The sequence below is a fragment of the Lithobates pipiens genome, unplaced genomic scaffold (genome assembly GCF_037356315.1).
Source record: "Lithobates pipiens isolate NorthernLeopardFrog02 unplaced genomic scaffold, aLitPip1_a1.2 Scaffold_18, whole genome shotgun sequence".
Classification (NCBI taxonomy): domain Eukaryota; kingdom Metazoa; phylum Chordata; class Amphibia; order Anura; family Ranidae; genus Lithobates; species Lithobates pipiens.
Window position 1 is genome coordinate 318228177 of NW_027507758.1, and position 16287 is coordinate 318244463.

The 16287-nt window shown below is 41.1% G+C and overlaps 1 protein-coding gene across 1 annotated transcript in view; it reads left to right on the forward strand.

Moving 5' to 3' along the window:
- BACH2 (BACH transcriptional regulator 2) overlaps window positions 1-16287 on the forward strand; it is a 367124-nt gene that overhangs the window by 331653 nt on the left and 19184 nt on the right. Inside the window, exon 5 of the mRNA XM_077487244.1 lies at window positions 6947-8482. Within this exon, the coding sequence (XP_077343370.1) occupies window positions 6947-8482 (1536 nt within the window). The remainder of the gene's footprint in view (window positions 1-6946; window positions 8483-16287) is intronic.

Below are 16287 nucleotides of genomic sequence, written 5' to 3' on the forward strand. Positions count from 1 at the left end.
AAAAAGAAACACAATCTAAGTGTTCTCCGCAAGGTTCGTTTATTGAAGTAATCCAAAATATATTAAAAGAGTTTTAGCCGTAAAAGGAATGTCGAAACAGCAATCAGTAAAGCAGCATTAAAAATGGCACATGTAACAACGCCAGTATAAAACACAGCAATATTCCGGAGACGACTGAGGGTGAAGTCCACACGATAGCTCCTCCCCTGTGCGCGTTACGTCCTACGGGACTTCGTCACCCGGATGATTAAATATCCACCAGGTCGTCCTGGATAGCGTCAAGGACCGGAAGTTCCGGGACCATAAATCTAAGAACCAGAACTCATTGGGAGGTTATACCGCTCGCTCACTCAAGGGGACACAGGCTGGCAATATACACAACACTTATATATGGAATAAAGACTTATATATACTATTGTAAACAAATAGCAAATTCAGGATTATACAAAAGCATAATCTAAAATGAAAATGTTGATAAAAAAACTATTATTGAAACGGACGTAAATAAAAATCCCTGCGGTCATCTCGTAGCATAATGTGTATATAACCATTATATAAAATATGTAAAACATTTATAAATCACATACCATTTATCAGATATAAAACAATTTAAGTCAAAACCAATGTTTAACCTTCCTGGCACCAAAGCCTATGTCTCATGGATCCAGAAAGATTCTTGCTGGCTCAGATGCCTCAGACAGCCCCCCCCCCCTCCAGAGGTTCCCCGTGTACCTGGCTGGTCTCCGCTATCTGTGCACCTCCAACCCCCAGCACAGGGGGAGGTGGGAGGGGGGCGATCGGCAGCTCTATGGTGCCTGTGGACCACGCAATCTCCCTGGGGCTTGTAGTTCTCCTCCCAAGTGTATACAGTGGAGAGGGGTCTCTGACCCGGGCAGCTGTCAACAATAGTGTACAAGCAGAGCAACACACTTGTACACTGAAGAGTGAAACTGATAGCTGCCCTGGTAAGAGGCCCCTCCCCTCTCCACTGTATACACTCCGGAGGAGAACTACAAACCATAGAGCTGACGATCACCGCCTCCCATTCCCCCCACTGCATCCTAAACTGAAAGCCAAAGGTGCAGGGGGAGATGCCGGGTCTTGGGGCCCCACCACAGTGGTATAACGGCAGGGCCCAGTCGCAAGTGCGACTGCTGCAACCCTGAACATTTCACCACTGGTGTGCGAACTTATGCAACCACACTATTTTTTTTACTCCCTAAACAAAAAGATTTCAGGTTGTTTTTCAACTGAGTTGTACAGTTTATAGGTCACATTAAAGGTGGAAAAAGTTCTGAAATTATTTATCCTGGTCTCATTTTTTTTATATCACAGAAACCGGACATTTTAATAATGGCGTGTAGACTTTTTATATCCACTGTAGTTTTAAATAACTTTGTTAATAAATCCAAATTAGAGGCTTAGAGCTGTTTTTTTGTTTTTTGCAACAGACATTATTTGCAATAAACATTTTCTCTAATTGGAAACATTGTTGGCCTTAGTTGTCAACTGCTGCCATCACATTTAATATTTTTTGGTAGCAAAGGCCAGTGCTGTGTCTTTCTAAGCAAGCTCTACGATGAAGGAATCAGCTGTCATCCATGTCTATGTATCGCCTAGATAGGCTTCCAGTATATTAGATGGTCTACTCTACAAAGTTCAGCTTTCTTCCTGCACTAGAGCCACTGACTGACCCATTGTTGTGTTTCAAGTTGTGCAGAAAACAGTTCAATAACTAAACATTGAGTGACCCTTTGTATGTATAGTCAGCACCAGCGGGGACAAATTGACAAATGACTGTGCACTATAGAATGAGGGTGGAGCGCTTAGGATACAAAACAATGAATACTGCCTTTGTTCTCTCTAATAGTTCAGTCTAAACCGTCTGATGGAAATTGCTTTACTATGGAATGTTATGAATCAGTTACGAGTTTGTTTATACTATGTATGTATGTGCTGGAACAAGAAAATCCCCTCCTCATGCCTTTCAGAAAGTGTAATTAACCACTTTACTGCAGAGCACTGCCAATCCTTTCTACGGCACAGTACTTTTATACAAGCATGTGTAGCCTTGTTATTTTGATGATTTATAAACTGGATATGTTACTAATAGAAATTAATGAATCAGCCTGGCAAGTTCAAGATGCAACCTGAATGAGGATGATTCTCAGCCGGAAGATACCCCCAGTCTGATCAGAATTATTACTTCAGAACCTCAAGTATAATTTTCCCTGTCTATAACTTTCTCTCTATATTTCAAGCAGTGTTAATTTTGACATCAAATTACAATTTAGTTTTAATCATAGTCTTTTGATTAAAATACCATTTTAGTTTTAGTTGTATTTTAGTCACCTAAAATCTCTACACTTTAGTCAACTAAAATCTGCAGTACATTTTAGTTGACTAAAATCGAATGGGTTCTCGATCCCCAAAAGTAGTTTCTATATTACTTTTGGGGACTTTGGGTGAGATTTCAATAGACATCTGTGCAGGAACCCGCACAAATATCTCTGAAATCACCCCCGAAGTGGGACTGACATGCGGATATGAAATTGTGCGAGTTCAGTTGAACTCGCATAATTTCAATCCCGCAGCAGTGTGAACCTAGGCTCAATCTAATAAAATGTAGCGTGGATGGAGAAGTAAATGGGAGTTGCCAGTTCACAGGGCAGAGAACTGGTCTGGAAGGCTGTTAGTTTACACAGTGCTAAGCACTGTTACTTACTGGGAGGGTAAACACCATGTGGTTTGCAGGGCATTGTTCCAGAACTCCCAGGCAGCAGCCAGGCCAGTCTGAACCCACCTTACCTTCCCTCACCAATTTCCAAATACCATCCCACTCCTAACTTCTACTCTGCCCAGGACCCTTTGCTCTTCCTCTCACTTATTCATGTAGGGTTGTTCACAAGCCTCTCACCTTCTTTGAAATTTACTTACACATACCATTCAGTTTGCAAGAGTCACTGAAAAGTTCAAGCATACTCTTAAAATTCATCCCTTCAAAAAAGTTTATATTGTGAGCTAAATTACTCACAGATTCATCCTCTACCTCCTGATAAAACATGCTTTTACCTTATATAGCCACATTTCTCTTGGCTCTTCCTTTTTACCCTCTAAATTGTGAGTTTGTAAGGGCATGGCTTTTTTTCTCCTATTTTCTCTTTTTGCTATATTTTGTTATACAGAGGCAAAGACTGCTCTTTTGAATATTTTATACATTGTATTACCCACCCATTAATGGTCAAATAAAAAGAATGCAATATATTTAAAAAAATCTAAAATAAATTCAAAACTGACAGCAATATGAGGCAAGGGAGTATTCCAATGTGGGAAACCTGTTCTGTCCACAACTAAAGGCTATTTACTCGCTTTTTACGTCCTCTTTTGTCTCTAGGAGAGCAAGTGAAATCTTCCTGACATGATACATCTAAGAAAAAGCTTACCAGGGGTCTTAGAGGGGATGTAAACCTCCGCTCACCCAGTATAAACGAATGGCACAATATTAATCTGTCCACTTATATAAGACTCCTGCATGTACCCTTACCTTTCTTCTGTAACCCCGTCCAGCTGTATGAAAATGCCGGAATCAGTGGGCGGGTCTCTTTGCCGGTGATCGGTGGGAAGAGTCATGACGTCACACGACTCCCCTCCCACATTTACACTGCCCGTCACCAGGCAGCATCACAAGGCCAAACCTTGCACCTTGGCAAAGAAAAGTGCGTGCAGATCAGTCCTCTGCGTGCACATCACAGCTCTCTCCCATTGATGTGCACATGTCATCTACTCAGCGCCGGTGTGTGCAAGGATTCCTCTGTCACTGCTAATCTCTGAAAAATCAGGAAAGGCACCACATGGCTTCAGCATGCCTAGTATTGCTGTGGTGTGGATCAGCCTATCCTGGGAGTGACATGAAGCTGGAATCGGACACACACCCTCTGCTTTCATGCTCGTGCATGAGAGAAAGTAATCATGTGTCATTCGCATAGAGCTGCACGATTAATCGTTAAAGAAGCGAGATTGTGATTCTACCCCCCCCCCACCCCTCGATCTTAACACAGCATTTCCACGATTTAGTGCAGAGTTCTCTGCTCAAGCTGACAGCTGTCAAAAAAAAACAGGCAGCCTGCCAAGTTCCTCCCATTTTAACATTTCCTTCTTTCAGATCAAAGGAATAATCTTCAGTCTTTAGATGAGGGCAGTTTAACCACTTAAAGACTAAACCTTTTTCTGACACTTGTTGCTTACAAGTTAAAATCAGTATTTTTTGCTAGAAAATTACTTAGAACCCCGAAACATTACATTTTAGCAGAGATCCTAGAGAATAAAATGGCGGTTGTTGTAATATTTTATGTCGCACTGTATTTGCGCAGACGTCTTTCAAACGCAATACTTTTGGAAAGCGTACACTTTAATGAATAAAGAATAAGTAAACAGTAAAGTTAGCCCAATTGTTTTGTACAATGTGAAAGATGATGTTACACCATGAGAATCATGATCTTTTATTCTAAGCAAAAAAAATCATGATTCTCATTTTAGCCAGAATCATGCAGCTCTACAATCACAGCAGTGGGGGATGTGGGGACACAAATTTCTCTGTGCCTCTGTGCGCTGGTTTTTAGCCTAGCAAAAAGCAAGAGGATTGCTCAATGCTGAATTAACTCTTTGTGGGCACAGATGACTTGGCATCCTCTAGTGTACCAGGTAGAAATCTTCATTACATTTATTTTTTTGGGTTTACATTCACATTAAGCAAACCCTTGCTCTAACTAAACTATAAAAAAAAAAAGTTTGGGCTTTACATACTCTTTAGGGAGGATGGAGCCATCACTATGGTATGCTTGTTCTCAATGGTTGTCTTTTTATATACACACACCTGTATATGTCCCCAATTAAAAGGTCAGATAGTGGTTCGAGACCACATTTGGCAGAGATGCCTTGACTCAGCAGTATAGTTTCATGAGTAATTTCAAAAAGCTGGGGAATGTTGTAATTTTCCTTTAACCTAACCCTGAAAATTTCCTTTAATCTAATATCTCATTCCTTAGAGCAGGGATCTCCAACCTATGGCCCTCCAGCTTTTGCGGAACCATGAGGCGTTGTAAAACTCTGACATTCACAGGCATGACTAGGCATGATGGGAATTGTAGTTCCTGAACAGCTGGAGCTTGATAGTTTGGAGACCCCTGCCTTAGTGCAATATAATGTTAACCTAACAGCCCTGCTCACATAAAACAAAACAAAAAAATGCAAAACTTTAACCTTCAAATTTTATACCTTAACTATAATTTTTAACTCACAACATTGTTAACTCCTTTTCATCCATACTTTTCTTCTCCTTACTGAAAATGTTGAGCGTGTTTGCACTGGCATCAGTGCCAAAAGGACCCGCTTCCTGATGCCAAAACTGAAAATCACAGTTTTTGTTATTTTTAACAAGTACCTAACATACAGAACAGAGTAGACTATTCTGCAATTGCCCATAAATCTTAAGTGGCCCTATTTCTTCTGGTGAGAGGGCTCAGTTGTTATTAGTTCATGCTTTAATACATGCTTTCTGGCTCGTCAGTTATCAGGAAAATATGTGATCCTGATAGGATCACATAACATGTTTAAATTGAGAACCAAACTATGAATTACAGTTTCCTATTTTTCTGTTGAATTAAAGTTTTCTGACCGATATATTTTAGTTCTAAACAAATGTGTATTTACTATACCAAGCACGTGGATGCCTATTTAGCATGTTAATCACTTATCAGGTTACAATTTAAAGCCGTGGTATGATGTGTAGAAGCAGGCAGAATTAATTATTAACCACTTGCCGACCAGCTCATGTCTATATACGTCAGCAGAATTGCTCTGCTGGGTGAAACTTTGTATGGGTGCATCATCCCCTTTAAGAGCCACCAGGGGGGTGCACGCTCGCTCTGCACCACGGGGGACCCAATCTGTGTTGCCGTGGGCGCAATCACTGCCAGCTACCCGCGATCTTGGGCACGAGAGCCAGCACAAGGATGTGTGTTTGTGTAAACACAAATCCATGTTCTGCCAGGGGAGAGGAGACATATCGTTTGATCCTACTAAGTAGGAACAGTGATATGTCTCCTCCCCCAGTCAGTCCTATCCCCATACAGTTAGAGACAATAACGAGGGAACACAGTTAACCCCTTGATCGCCCCCTAGTGTTAACCCCCTCCCTACCAGTGACATTTACACAGTAAGCAGTGCATTTGTATGGCTTGTGTCAAAAGTGTCCAATCTGTCTGCCGGAATGTCGCAGTACTGCTAAAAATCAGGGGTCACCGCCATTACTAGTAAAAAAAGAACAATAATAATAAAAATGCCAAAAATCTTTCCCATAGTTTGTCGACGCTATACCGTTTGCACAGACCAGTCAATATACGCTTATTGCGATCTTTTTTTTTTTAACAAAAATATGTAGAAGAATATATATTGGCCTAAACTTATGAAGAAATTTGTTTTTAAAAACATTTTTGGGGATATTTATTATAGCAAAAAGTAAAAAATATATATTTTTTTCAAAATTGACGCTATTTTTTTGTTTATAGCACAAAAAATAAAAACTGCAGAGGTGATCAAATACCACCAAAAGAAAGCGCTATTTGGGGGGGGAAAAGGATGCAAATTTTGTTTGAGTACAGCATTGCATGACCACGTAGTTGTCAGTTAAAGCGGCGCAGTGCCAAATTATAAAAAGTGCTCAGGTCAGGAAAGGGGTAAAATCTTCCGGGGCTGAAGCGGTTAAACATAGAGTTGCTGTTGACTTGATGGGGAGATTAACTGTTACTTTACTGTGTTTATGTATGGACGTTGTAACCGTCAGGTTATTTCACTACACTTGACAGACTTCAGACAATTACAGTGCTGATGGTAATGTTGGCATTTTGCCTATTTTTTTCTCTCATTTTTTATTTTTTTTATCTTGCAGGTCACTGCTAGAGGATTTGGTCCATTGTTGCAGTTTGCCTACACTGCAAAGCTATTACTGAGCAAAGAAAACATCCAAGAGGTCATCCAATGTGCAGAATTCCTGCGTATGCACAACCTGGAGGACTCCTGCTTCCGCTTTCTTCAGACGCAGCTTCTAAACAATGAGGATGGCTTATTTCTGTGTAAGAAAGACACCTCTTGCCAGCGTGTGCACAATGAGACTTTTCATTGTGAAGAGGAAACTATGGAATCTGAAACCTCAAAGATATCCTGCCCCAAGGAAAGAATGCACTATGAGCCTTTTAACTTTGGTTCAGGTGAGAACGCCACAGACAGAAATGAAGTCATTTTGCCTAATTCCAATATGCAAAGGGATAATAAGGAAAGTTTAGACAAGGATCCTGTAATCCGCTACCCACGTTATAAGAAATACCAGCTGGCTTGTACTAAGAATGTCTACAATACATCACATAGTACCTCAGGTTTTACAAGCACATACAATGAACATAACTCGGAAATGGGCCTAAAATCAGGACTTCCTATAGGCCAGATCAAAAGTGAGCCTCAAGATGATGATAATGAAGAAGAGAGTGTTACACTTTGCTTGTCTGGAGATGAGAGTGACATCAGGGATAAAGAAGGGGACATTGAGATGGTCAGGAAACAGCCCAGCCCAGCTAACATTGATGATCCAAAATGTGTGTCATCTCCTTCTAGTCTAGGGACTTTTTTTAGTGGAACAACAGGAGGGGAATTAATGGACTCACCTGGCACTTCCCATCAGCGCTTTGTCAGAAGTCCGCCATGCCCTGTGGAAAAGGGAACGACTCAGGGTGACCATAAAACTGAATATATCCCTTTCACTGGGAACTATGATTTGTCTAGTGAACCTCACAAAGATTCCTCTAACTTCCTCATGGCATCCCCTCTTCAAGGTTCAGGCTCAGATCTCACCCCTAAACATGAGATGGAACTGGACAGGAGAAGTGTAATTTTCTCTTCAAGTGCTTGTGACCAAATAAGCACTCCGGTGCAATCATATTCTGGTATGAGCTGCTTGGATAAAGAGTTTTCCGAGCATGTGCCAAAGGGTCTGTGGGCCGGAGCAAGCCAATCTCTTCCCAGCTCTCACACCTTTTCCCACAGCGGGCTGGTAGCAGACCCATTGCCAGGAAGGCTGAGGCCAAACACTAGCTGCCCAGTGCCAATTAAAGTTTGTCCCCGTTCCCCTCCTTTGGATACCAGAACAAGGACATCAAGCTCCTGCTCCTCATATTCATATGCAGAAGATGGAAGCGGTGGATCTCCTTGCAGCCTCCCTCTCTGTGAATTTTCATCATCTCCCTGTTCACAAGGCCCACGTTTTCCACCCACTGACCATCAAGAAGCATGTTCAATTGTAGACTCGTTATATAACCAAGTCAGACCACAGATAAAATGTGAGCAGTCATATGGAACAAACTCAAGTGATGAATCTGGATCATTTTCAGAAGCAGACAGTGAGTCATGTCCTGTACAAGACAGTGGGCACGAGGTAAGCATTTTTAATACGTTTGGTATTACCTGTTTTTTATGTCTTTTTTAAATAAGTTTAATCCTGTTATAATTGAAAATGTAGAATATAGAATTAAACTCTCAGAAATAACAGAAGTTATAAAAACTCATTGAAGAGGATAGGGCCAAAGCACACCTGTGGCTTTCTCATTGCCGAAGTAATCTGAAATATACATTTGTAATAATGACCGCTTTGCAGCAAAGTAATGTTTTTGCCTTTATAGTGTTTCAGACACAATACTCTGTGGCAGCCAAAAGAAAAGCAGCCTTTGCCGCCCCCATACACAGAAACTGCCAAGCCAAATTTCAAGTGAACAAACAGAGGAGTACAAATGTTCACCAGCTAATTATTTGAATTGTTAGAAAATATTTGGCCAGACCATGTCTAGTTTCTGTTGCCCATAAAATTGGTAAACTACAGTCACACCAGTTTATATAAAGGTACATTTTATTACAAAATAATCATTCACTTATTTTTGTGGTCATGGTGACATTTTTAAATTTATAACTTGTGGTCATGATGACATTTTTTAATTTATAAATTACCTTCAAAGGTAATTTCTTTGCTTTTTATAATTTGTTTAAGAAAGCACCATAACCTAAAACCGGGCTTGTCTGATTTGTGTAAATTGTAACAGTGAAGTATATTTAAGTTGATTTTATGCTGATATTCCTCTGCAGTTCAGAAAGAAAGAAAAGAAACTTAACTCTTACACAATAGACATTATACCCCACATATTTGTGTCCTAACTAGAAATTGTATATCTAAGTCATATTCATTAAGGGAATAATAGGAACACTTGTGGAGCTGTGCCTACTGCCAGAGGGTTTGAGAGTGATATAATATATTACAATACTTAGAATTTGTGTTTGCTTCTTCTTTTATTTCTGCCTTGTCTGATCCCCTTTCATACTTGTGGCTTAAAGTCATTCTAAAGTCATTCTAAAGTTTATTTTTTTTACCCTAAAGTGGATGTAAGCCCTCACATATACTCAGTGAAGTGGCAGCCTCAAATTATACACAGAGATGAAACAAATCCTCCTACATAGATTTTACTTGTTTATCTGCAGCCTTCTCTTCCCTACACCCCTTAAAAAGGGCAGAAAAGGGTTCAAACCTTTCTTCATCTGTCAGGAGAACAGAGGAGGGGGCAGGGAGGCTTCAGTTGCACTGTGTGAGAACTGATTGGAGGAAAGGAACATACTCCCCTTCACACAGCAGAAGAACTTTTATTAGATACATGGCACACAGGCCTACATTCATGGTTTGGGAGATGCAATTTACAAAAAATGAGTATACAGACAAAATTTTTATACCTCTTTTAGGCCCTACCTTTTCACCCACTTTGTCTCTGCACACAAAAAAATGTGAACCCCCCCCCCCCCCGCACCCAGCTTTCCATGCCGAAACATTGTGGAGGCTTGGCACTATCCAACATCAGGAGATATTATTTATCTAGGCAGGGTCTTAGACTGGTGACGACATTATAGGTCCAAACTATGGGCACAGATAGAGCAACACCAGACTGCTATCCCCCTTAGGAGTGCACTTTGGTATGGCGACTCCCTACCCTCAGCATTAAAAACACACCCTTTTATAGGGAACCCTTTGCAGCAATGCTCCCAAGCAGTCGTGCAAACTTCTCTGTCAACGTAGACATCGCCCCTTACTCCAATTCTGGGTAATCCCAGATTCCCCCCAGGACTCTCATCTTCACAATTCCCATCACTAAAGGACTCTGACTGTGTAACTGCCTCCCAGTTCATGAAAGGAGAGATAGATGGCCCACCATTTCAGAGTTAATGGACTCCACAGGCCCTACTATTTTCCCTGACACTCCAGAACACTGCTGGCGATGCGGTGAGGACAAGAGAAAGATCCCGCAACATCTCACAAAAATTCACAGACTTTAAGATCCCGAACAACCCGGCATTTTTTCTATTCCATTTATCTACTCTCTCCCCAGGGTCTATAAAAAGTCTATACTACTTCACCTGACGAATGCAGCCAAATCATGCATTCCCTTGCTATGGAAACAACAGAACAACCCGCCGACCACAGCTCTTTGGCTGTGGAAGGTCGAAGATATAAATAAAATGGAGGATCTGCTAATGACAGCTCAAGACAGACAGGAAACCTACAAGAAAACCTGGAATCTCTGCAATATGTTTATACTTTTGGAGGAGAGTAAGGCCCTGTATGGGTCTTAAACCTCTAAAAATTAAATAAAAGACAGGAGATCTCTGTTGTCTTGAGCCAGCATTGTAACACTTCTCCCCCCCCCCCCCCCTCCCTCCCCCTTTTCCTTCTCCAGCTTTTTTTTCCCCACTCTTCCTTTCTTTTTAGCTAATTTTAACTCATCTATTCTTCTTTTTCTTTAGATAATATAATTATTTAATGTTCAGGGACATGGGTTGCCAGCTATTCTTAATATTTAGAAGTAGTAGTTGTAATAGCACAGTAAAATGTCACTCCTGGAAACTCCACAATAAACCTTAACTGTATTGATGTACGTTGATACTTACTGTGACATATTGCTAGGAGGCTTCGACCTCCACTGTTGATGGCTACTGCTGTATTCTGTGGGCTGTCCCTATTTTGAAAATTAATAAAAAATGTATTTGCAAAAAAAAAGAGGAGGAATCCACAAAAATATCTGCACTTATAAATCCCTCATACATCTCACAAGCAGACTGAGCATCAAATAATATTATCCCAGTAAACGTGTCAGATATGGGGTGAAGTTATATAAGCTTTGTAAGAGGGCCACCGGGTATACATATGACTTTTGCATTTGCAAAGGGAGAGATAGCCATCTGGAGCTCCCGGATGCCTATTTTATTTGGGTAGCAGTGAAAGGAAAGCAGGTCCAAAAACCTATTTGCGTACATGGATAAAATCTGTACATGGGAGGTGTAGCTTTCCAACCAGATGATAAGGTTTCCATCTACTTATTTCAATTGGCCATATATAGTTCATACATCATCTTTAAGTCAGCAGGAAGATCTGGCTCCTTCCTAAACTATCAAATTGTAACATCCTTCATTTACCAGGAAAGACCTTCACCTGAAAAGCCTTGATCTAATGCAGTCATCAGGCTGCATGTGTGACACTTCCCTCATCTTTTCCCACCTGAAACTGGCCAAAGACCCCCAAAAAATGCTGTGTATGCATTAAAGATGGAATAAGGCATGACACACATTATTGTTCCCACTGTCCCTCACAACTTGCCCTTTGCATGCATAAAGGACTGCTTCAATCACTATTATAAATCACTATAATGTTAGTTAATGTATGGTGAAGTGTAGCAGAATGTGTCCATGCCGTGCGAGAAAAAGCTTATTAAATTGAAAACTTTGTGTAAAAAAAATATAAATTTTCATTCTGCACTTTCCAAAAACATGGCAAAAAATGAAGTCTTCAAAAGACGTACCATGCCTTTCAGGTGTTTCCACTGTCCCAGTGCTCCAGGGCCTCCAAAAATTTGTTCAGTAGTTAGGACATTAGATGCATAATTTATGCCCCCTTGAAAACCCAAAAGCGGCACTTGGATTTTGAGCCCCTCTATGCATCTAGGCTGTAAAAAAAAGTCTCATCTCCATACTCAGGAGACATAGCAGAATGTGTTTTGAGGTGTAATTAAAAGTATGCCTATACTGTGTGTGAGAAAAAGCTTGTTAAAAAGACAGCTTTGTGCCAAAAAATTGTAACTTAAAATAACTTGCCATGCCTCTTAAATACCTTGGTCTGTCTACTTTCCACAAAGGGGTAATTTTGGGGGTATTTGTACTGTCCTGGCAATTTATGGCCTCTTAAAATGGGATAGGCAGTTAGTACACCAGAACTGATCAATTTTCAAATATAAACTGTATATACAGTATCTCACAAAAGTGAGTATACCCCTCACATTTTTGTAAATATTTTATTATATCTTCATGACACAATGCTGAAGAACTGACACTTTGCTACAATGTAAAGTTGTGAGTGTAAAGCTTGTAGAACATTGTAAATTTGAGTCCCTTCAAAATAACTCCACACACAGCCATTAATGTCTAAACCACTGGCAACAAATGTGAGTACACCCCTAATTGAATTTGTCCAAACTGGGCCCACAGTGTCAATATTTTGTGTGACCACCATTATTTTCCACTGGAGTCCTCTTCCATGCCTCCTTGATGACATCACGGAGCAGGTGGATGTTAGAGACCTTGCACTCTTCCACCTTCCGTTTGAGGCTGCCCCACAGATGCTCAATGGGGTTTAGGTCTGGAGAAATGCTTGGCCAGGCCATCACCTTTACCCTCAGCTTCTTTAGCAAGGCTGTGGTAGGCTTGGAGGTGTGTTTGGAGTCGTTATCATGTTAGAATACTGCCCTGTGGCCCAGTCTCCGAAGGGAGGGGATCATGCTCTGCTTCAGTATGTCACAGTATGCGTTGGCATTCATGGTTCCCTCAATAATCTGTAGCTCCCCAGTTCCAGCAGCACTCATGCAGCCCCAGACCATGACACTCCCACCACCATGCTTGAATGTAGGCAAGACACACTTGTCTTTGTACTCCTTACCTGGTTGCCACCACACACGCTTGACACCATCTTAACCAAATGAGTTTATCTTGGTCTCATCAGACCACAGGACATGGTTCCAGTAATCCATGTCCTTAGTCTGCTTGTCTTCAGCATACTGTTTGTGTGCTTTCTTGTGCATCATCCTTAGAAGAGGCTTCCTTCTTGGATAACAGCCATGCAGACCAATGTGTGTGGCGTATGGTCTGGGCACTGACATGCTGACACCCCACCCCTTCAACCTTGGCAGAAAGCTGGCAGCACTCATACGTCTATTTCCCAAAGACAACCTCTGGATATGATGCTGAGCACGTGCACTCAACTTCTTTGGTCGACCATGGTGAGGCCTGTTCTGTGTGGAGCCTGTCCAGATAAACCGCTGTGTGGTCTTGGCCACCATGCTGCAGCTCAGTTTCAGAGTATTGGCAATCTTCTTATAGCCTAGGCTATCTTTATATAGCGCAGCAATTCTTTTTTTCAGATCCTCAGAGAGTTCTTTGCCAGGAGGTGCCATGTTGAACTTCCAGTTACTAGTATGAGAGAGTGAGAGCGATAACACCAAATTTAAAACACCTGTTCCCCATTCACACCTGAGACCTTGTAACACTAATGAGACTGGGGAGGGAAAATGGCTAATTAGGCCCAAATTGGACATTTTCACTTAGGGATGTACTCACTTTTGTTCCCAGTGGTTTAGACATTAATGGCTGTGTGTTGAGTTATTTTGAGAGGACAGCAAATTTACACTGTTATACAAGCTGTACACTCACTACTTTACATTGTAGCAAAGTGTAATTTCTTCAGTGTTGTCACATGAAAAGAGATAATAGAATATTTACAAAAATGTGAAGAGTGTACTCACTTTTGTGAGGTACTGTATATATACCATAGTTTCTAGTAGGGATCAACGTATATAGTTTTTTTGGTGCTAATACAATACCGATATTTCAGCCACCTTTCCTGCCAATAGCCAATATTATGTGCCGATATTTTGACAGTTTAAACTTTTCAAAAACAACAATTTTATGCACAAATTGAGTATAAACTGAAAATATTTATTAAAATTAAACATTAAGGGCTCGTTTTTCACACCATACCTGCATGAAAACTGATGGGAGAAATTGTGGATTTCCAAACTGACATCTCTGTCTGCAGTGCACCATGTTGTGACAAACAAGGCCTAAAAGTAAACAACTGGGAAAAATAAAGTGCTTGAAAAATAATAACTTCTGAAATGGCTTCCCAAAACATAGAAAAAGTATAACTGCATTGCACTGCACTGATTACATTTAAATCGCTACTGTAATGCAAAAAGCTATACAGTGGACAGGATTCACTGACACTAAACTTTCTTCAATACTCCCAGTTAAGTAGAACAATATTATTGCGCAGAAAGTATAACATTTCAGCATGTTCACCTGTTAAACGGGTTCTATTTTCTTCATATATTGCTGCCACTTCACTGAAAACACGCTCACTTGGTACAAATGAAGGCGGAGCAGAGAGGTATCTTCTAGCATGAGAGTCTTTTATAGCGGCCTCGTTTTCTTTCCACCACTGAAGAGGATCACCACTTCTGTCAATTACCGGTTCCTTAAAATAGAGATGAAATTTATCATCCAGGCTGATTATTGATGCATGTTCAGAAGAATCCTCCGCATGGGGCCCCAATTCTCTTCTGCTCGTTTTTGACGTTTGTCTGTTTTTGAAGCATTCTGTTCTTCCAGAATAGAAACATGCTCTTTCAAACTTGACCTTTCTGCAGGAACCTCCAGCAGCTCGTGTTGATCTTCTGACAGCCATTGTTTTGCCTTGGCCATTACATCAGCAGAAGAGAAAGCATGATTCTTGTACTGAGGATCCACAAAACATGCCAGCACAACATTTTTGTCGTAATGACTCACCTCTAGTGTCACTTCCTTTATGGGCAGGAGGGTCTCAATGACATTGGCTACAATGTCACACTGATCAGCAGCAGAACAACTATATCCTCCATGTTCACCTGAATAGATGCTAAGAGCTCGCTTCTGTTCCAGCATTCTTTGCAGCATGTGAAATGTTGAATTCCAATGTATTGGAACAGCTTGAATTAGGCTGTTTTTGGATAGGCCAGGGTCTGCCTGTATGCACCTCAGTCGCTGCTTGGCAAGGATTAATGGTGGAAATGGCCTGTGCAGCTCTTCAGCATGCCAATTATATCTATCAAAGCTCTCTAGCTTGACAGATCATCACATACTGCAAGTTGCAGGGTGTGTGCCATGCAACTGAGGCCTTATACTTCAGCAAGCCTCATTTTTTTCACCATGTTTGCCCTGCTGTCACGAAGCACAAGCATCACTTGGTCTTTGTTTATTCCCCATTCTTGAAGCATGCCTAGAAACATTTCTCTAATGTACTCCCCAGTTTGGGATCCTTGCATCACCTTTGTATTCAACACCAATTGCCTTTTTGTCCATCCACTGTCAATAAAGTGGCATGCAAGACTCATTAGTGACTCTGTTGGTTCTGACCAGCAGTCAGTTGTGAATTATAGTAAGTTGCCAGCATTCTCTGGTTGCAGCGTAGGTTTTACTTTCTCAACTACCTTTTGGTGAATCTTTCCCAGCATTTTGGTTCAGTAATACTTTTCACTATTCAGTGGGTACCTTGGCTCAGCTGTGGACATTAACCGCTGAAATCCAGAGTCAGACACCATTGTAAATAGCTGGTTATCCCTAACCATAATTTCTGTAATTGCTTTGTCCAGCTGTTGGGATCTTCCATCCGAATTTAGCCACTTAGCTTTTTTATGAAACATATCTTTTATTTTTGCTTGGTGGGATTGTGTTATTTCACTTTGCGTTTCAGTTTGTTTTCTCTGTGCTTCCTTATATGATTCAACATGATGAGCTCTTAGCTCTTGTACACACGGTCGGAGAATCTGTCGGAATGAGTCTTATCGGACCGTGTCGTCAGATAATCCGACTGTGTGTGGTATGCATCGGACTGATTCCGTCCGAATCTCCGTCCGACCCAATTTTCCAACATGTTGGAAATATTTCCCGACCAACTGGGCCGGACGGACCTAATCCGATCATGTGTAGAGCATTTTCATCGGACCAAGTGCCACGCATGCTCAGATCAAATTCCTACATCAAAGCTATTGGCTACTAGCCTGAATGTAGTCCCATCGTAACGAAATTATGTCATCACGTTCTGAAAGATCGGATTTTTCGCCAACT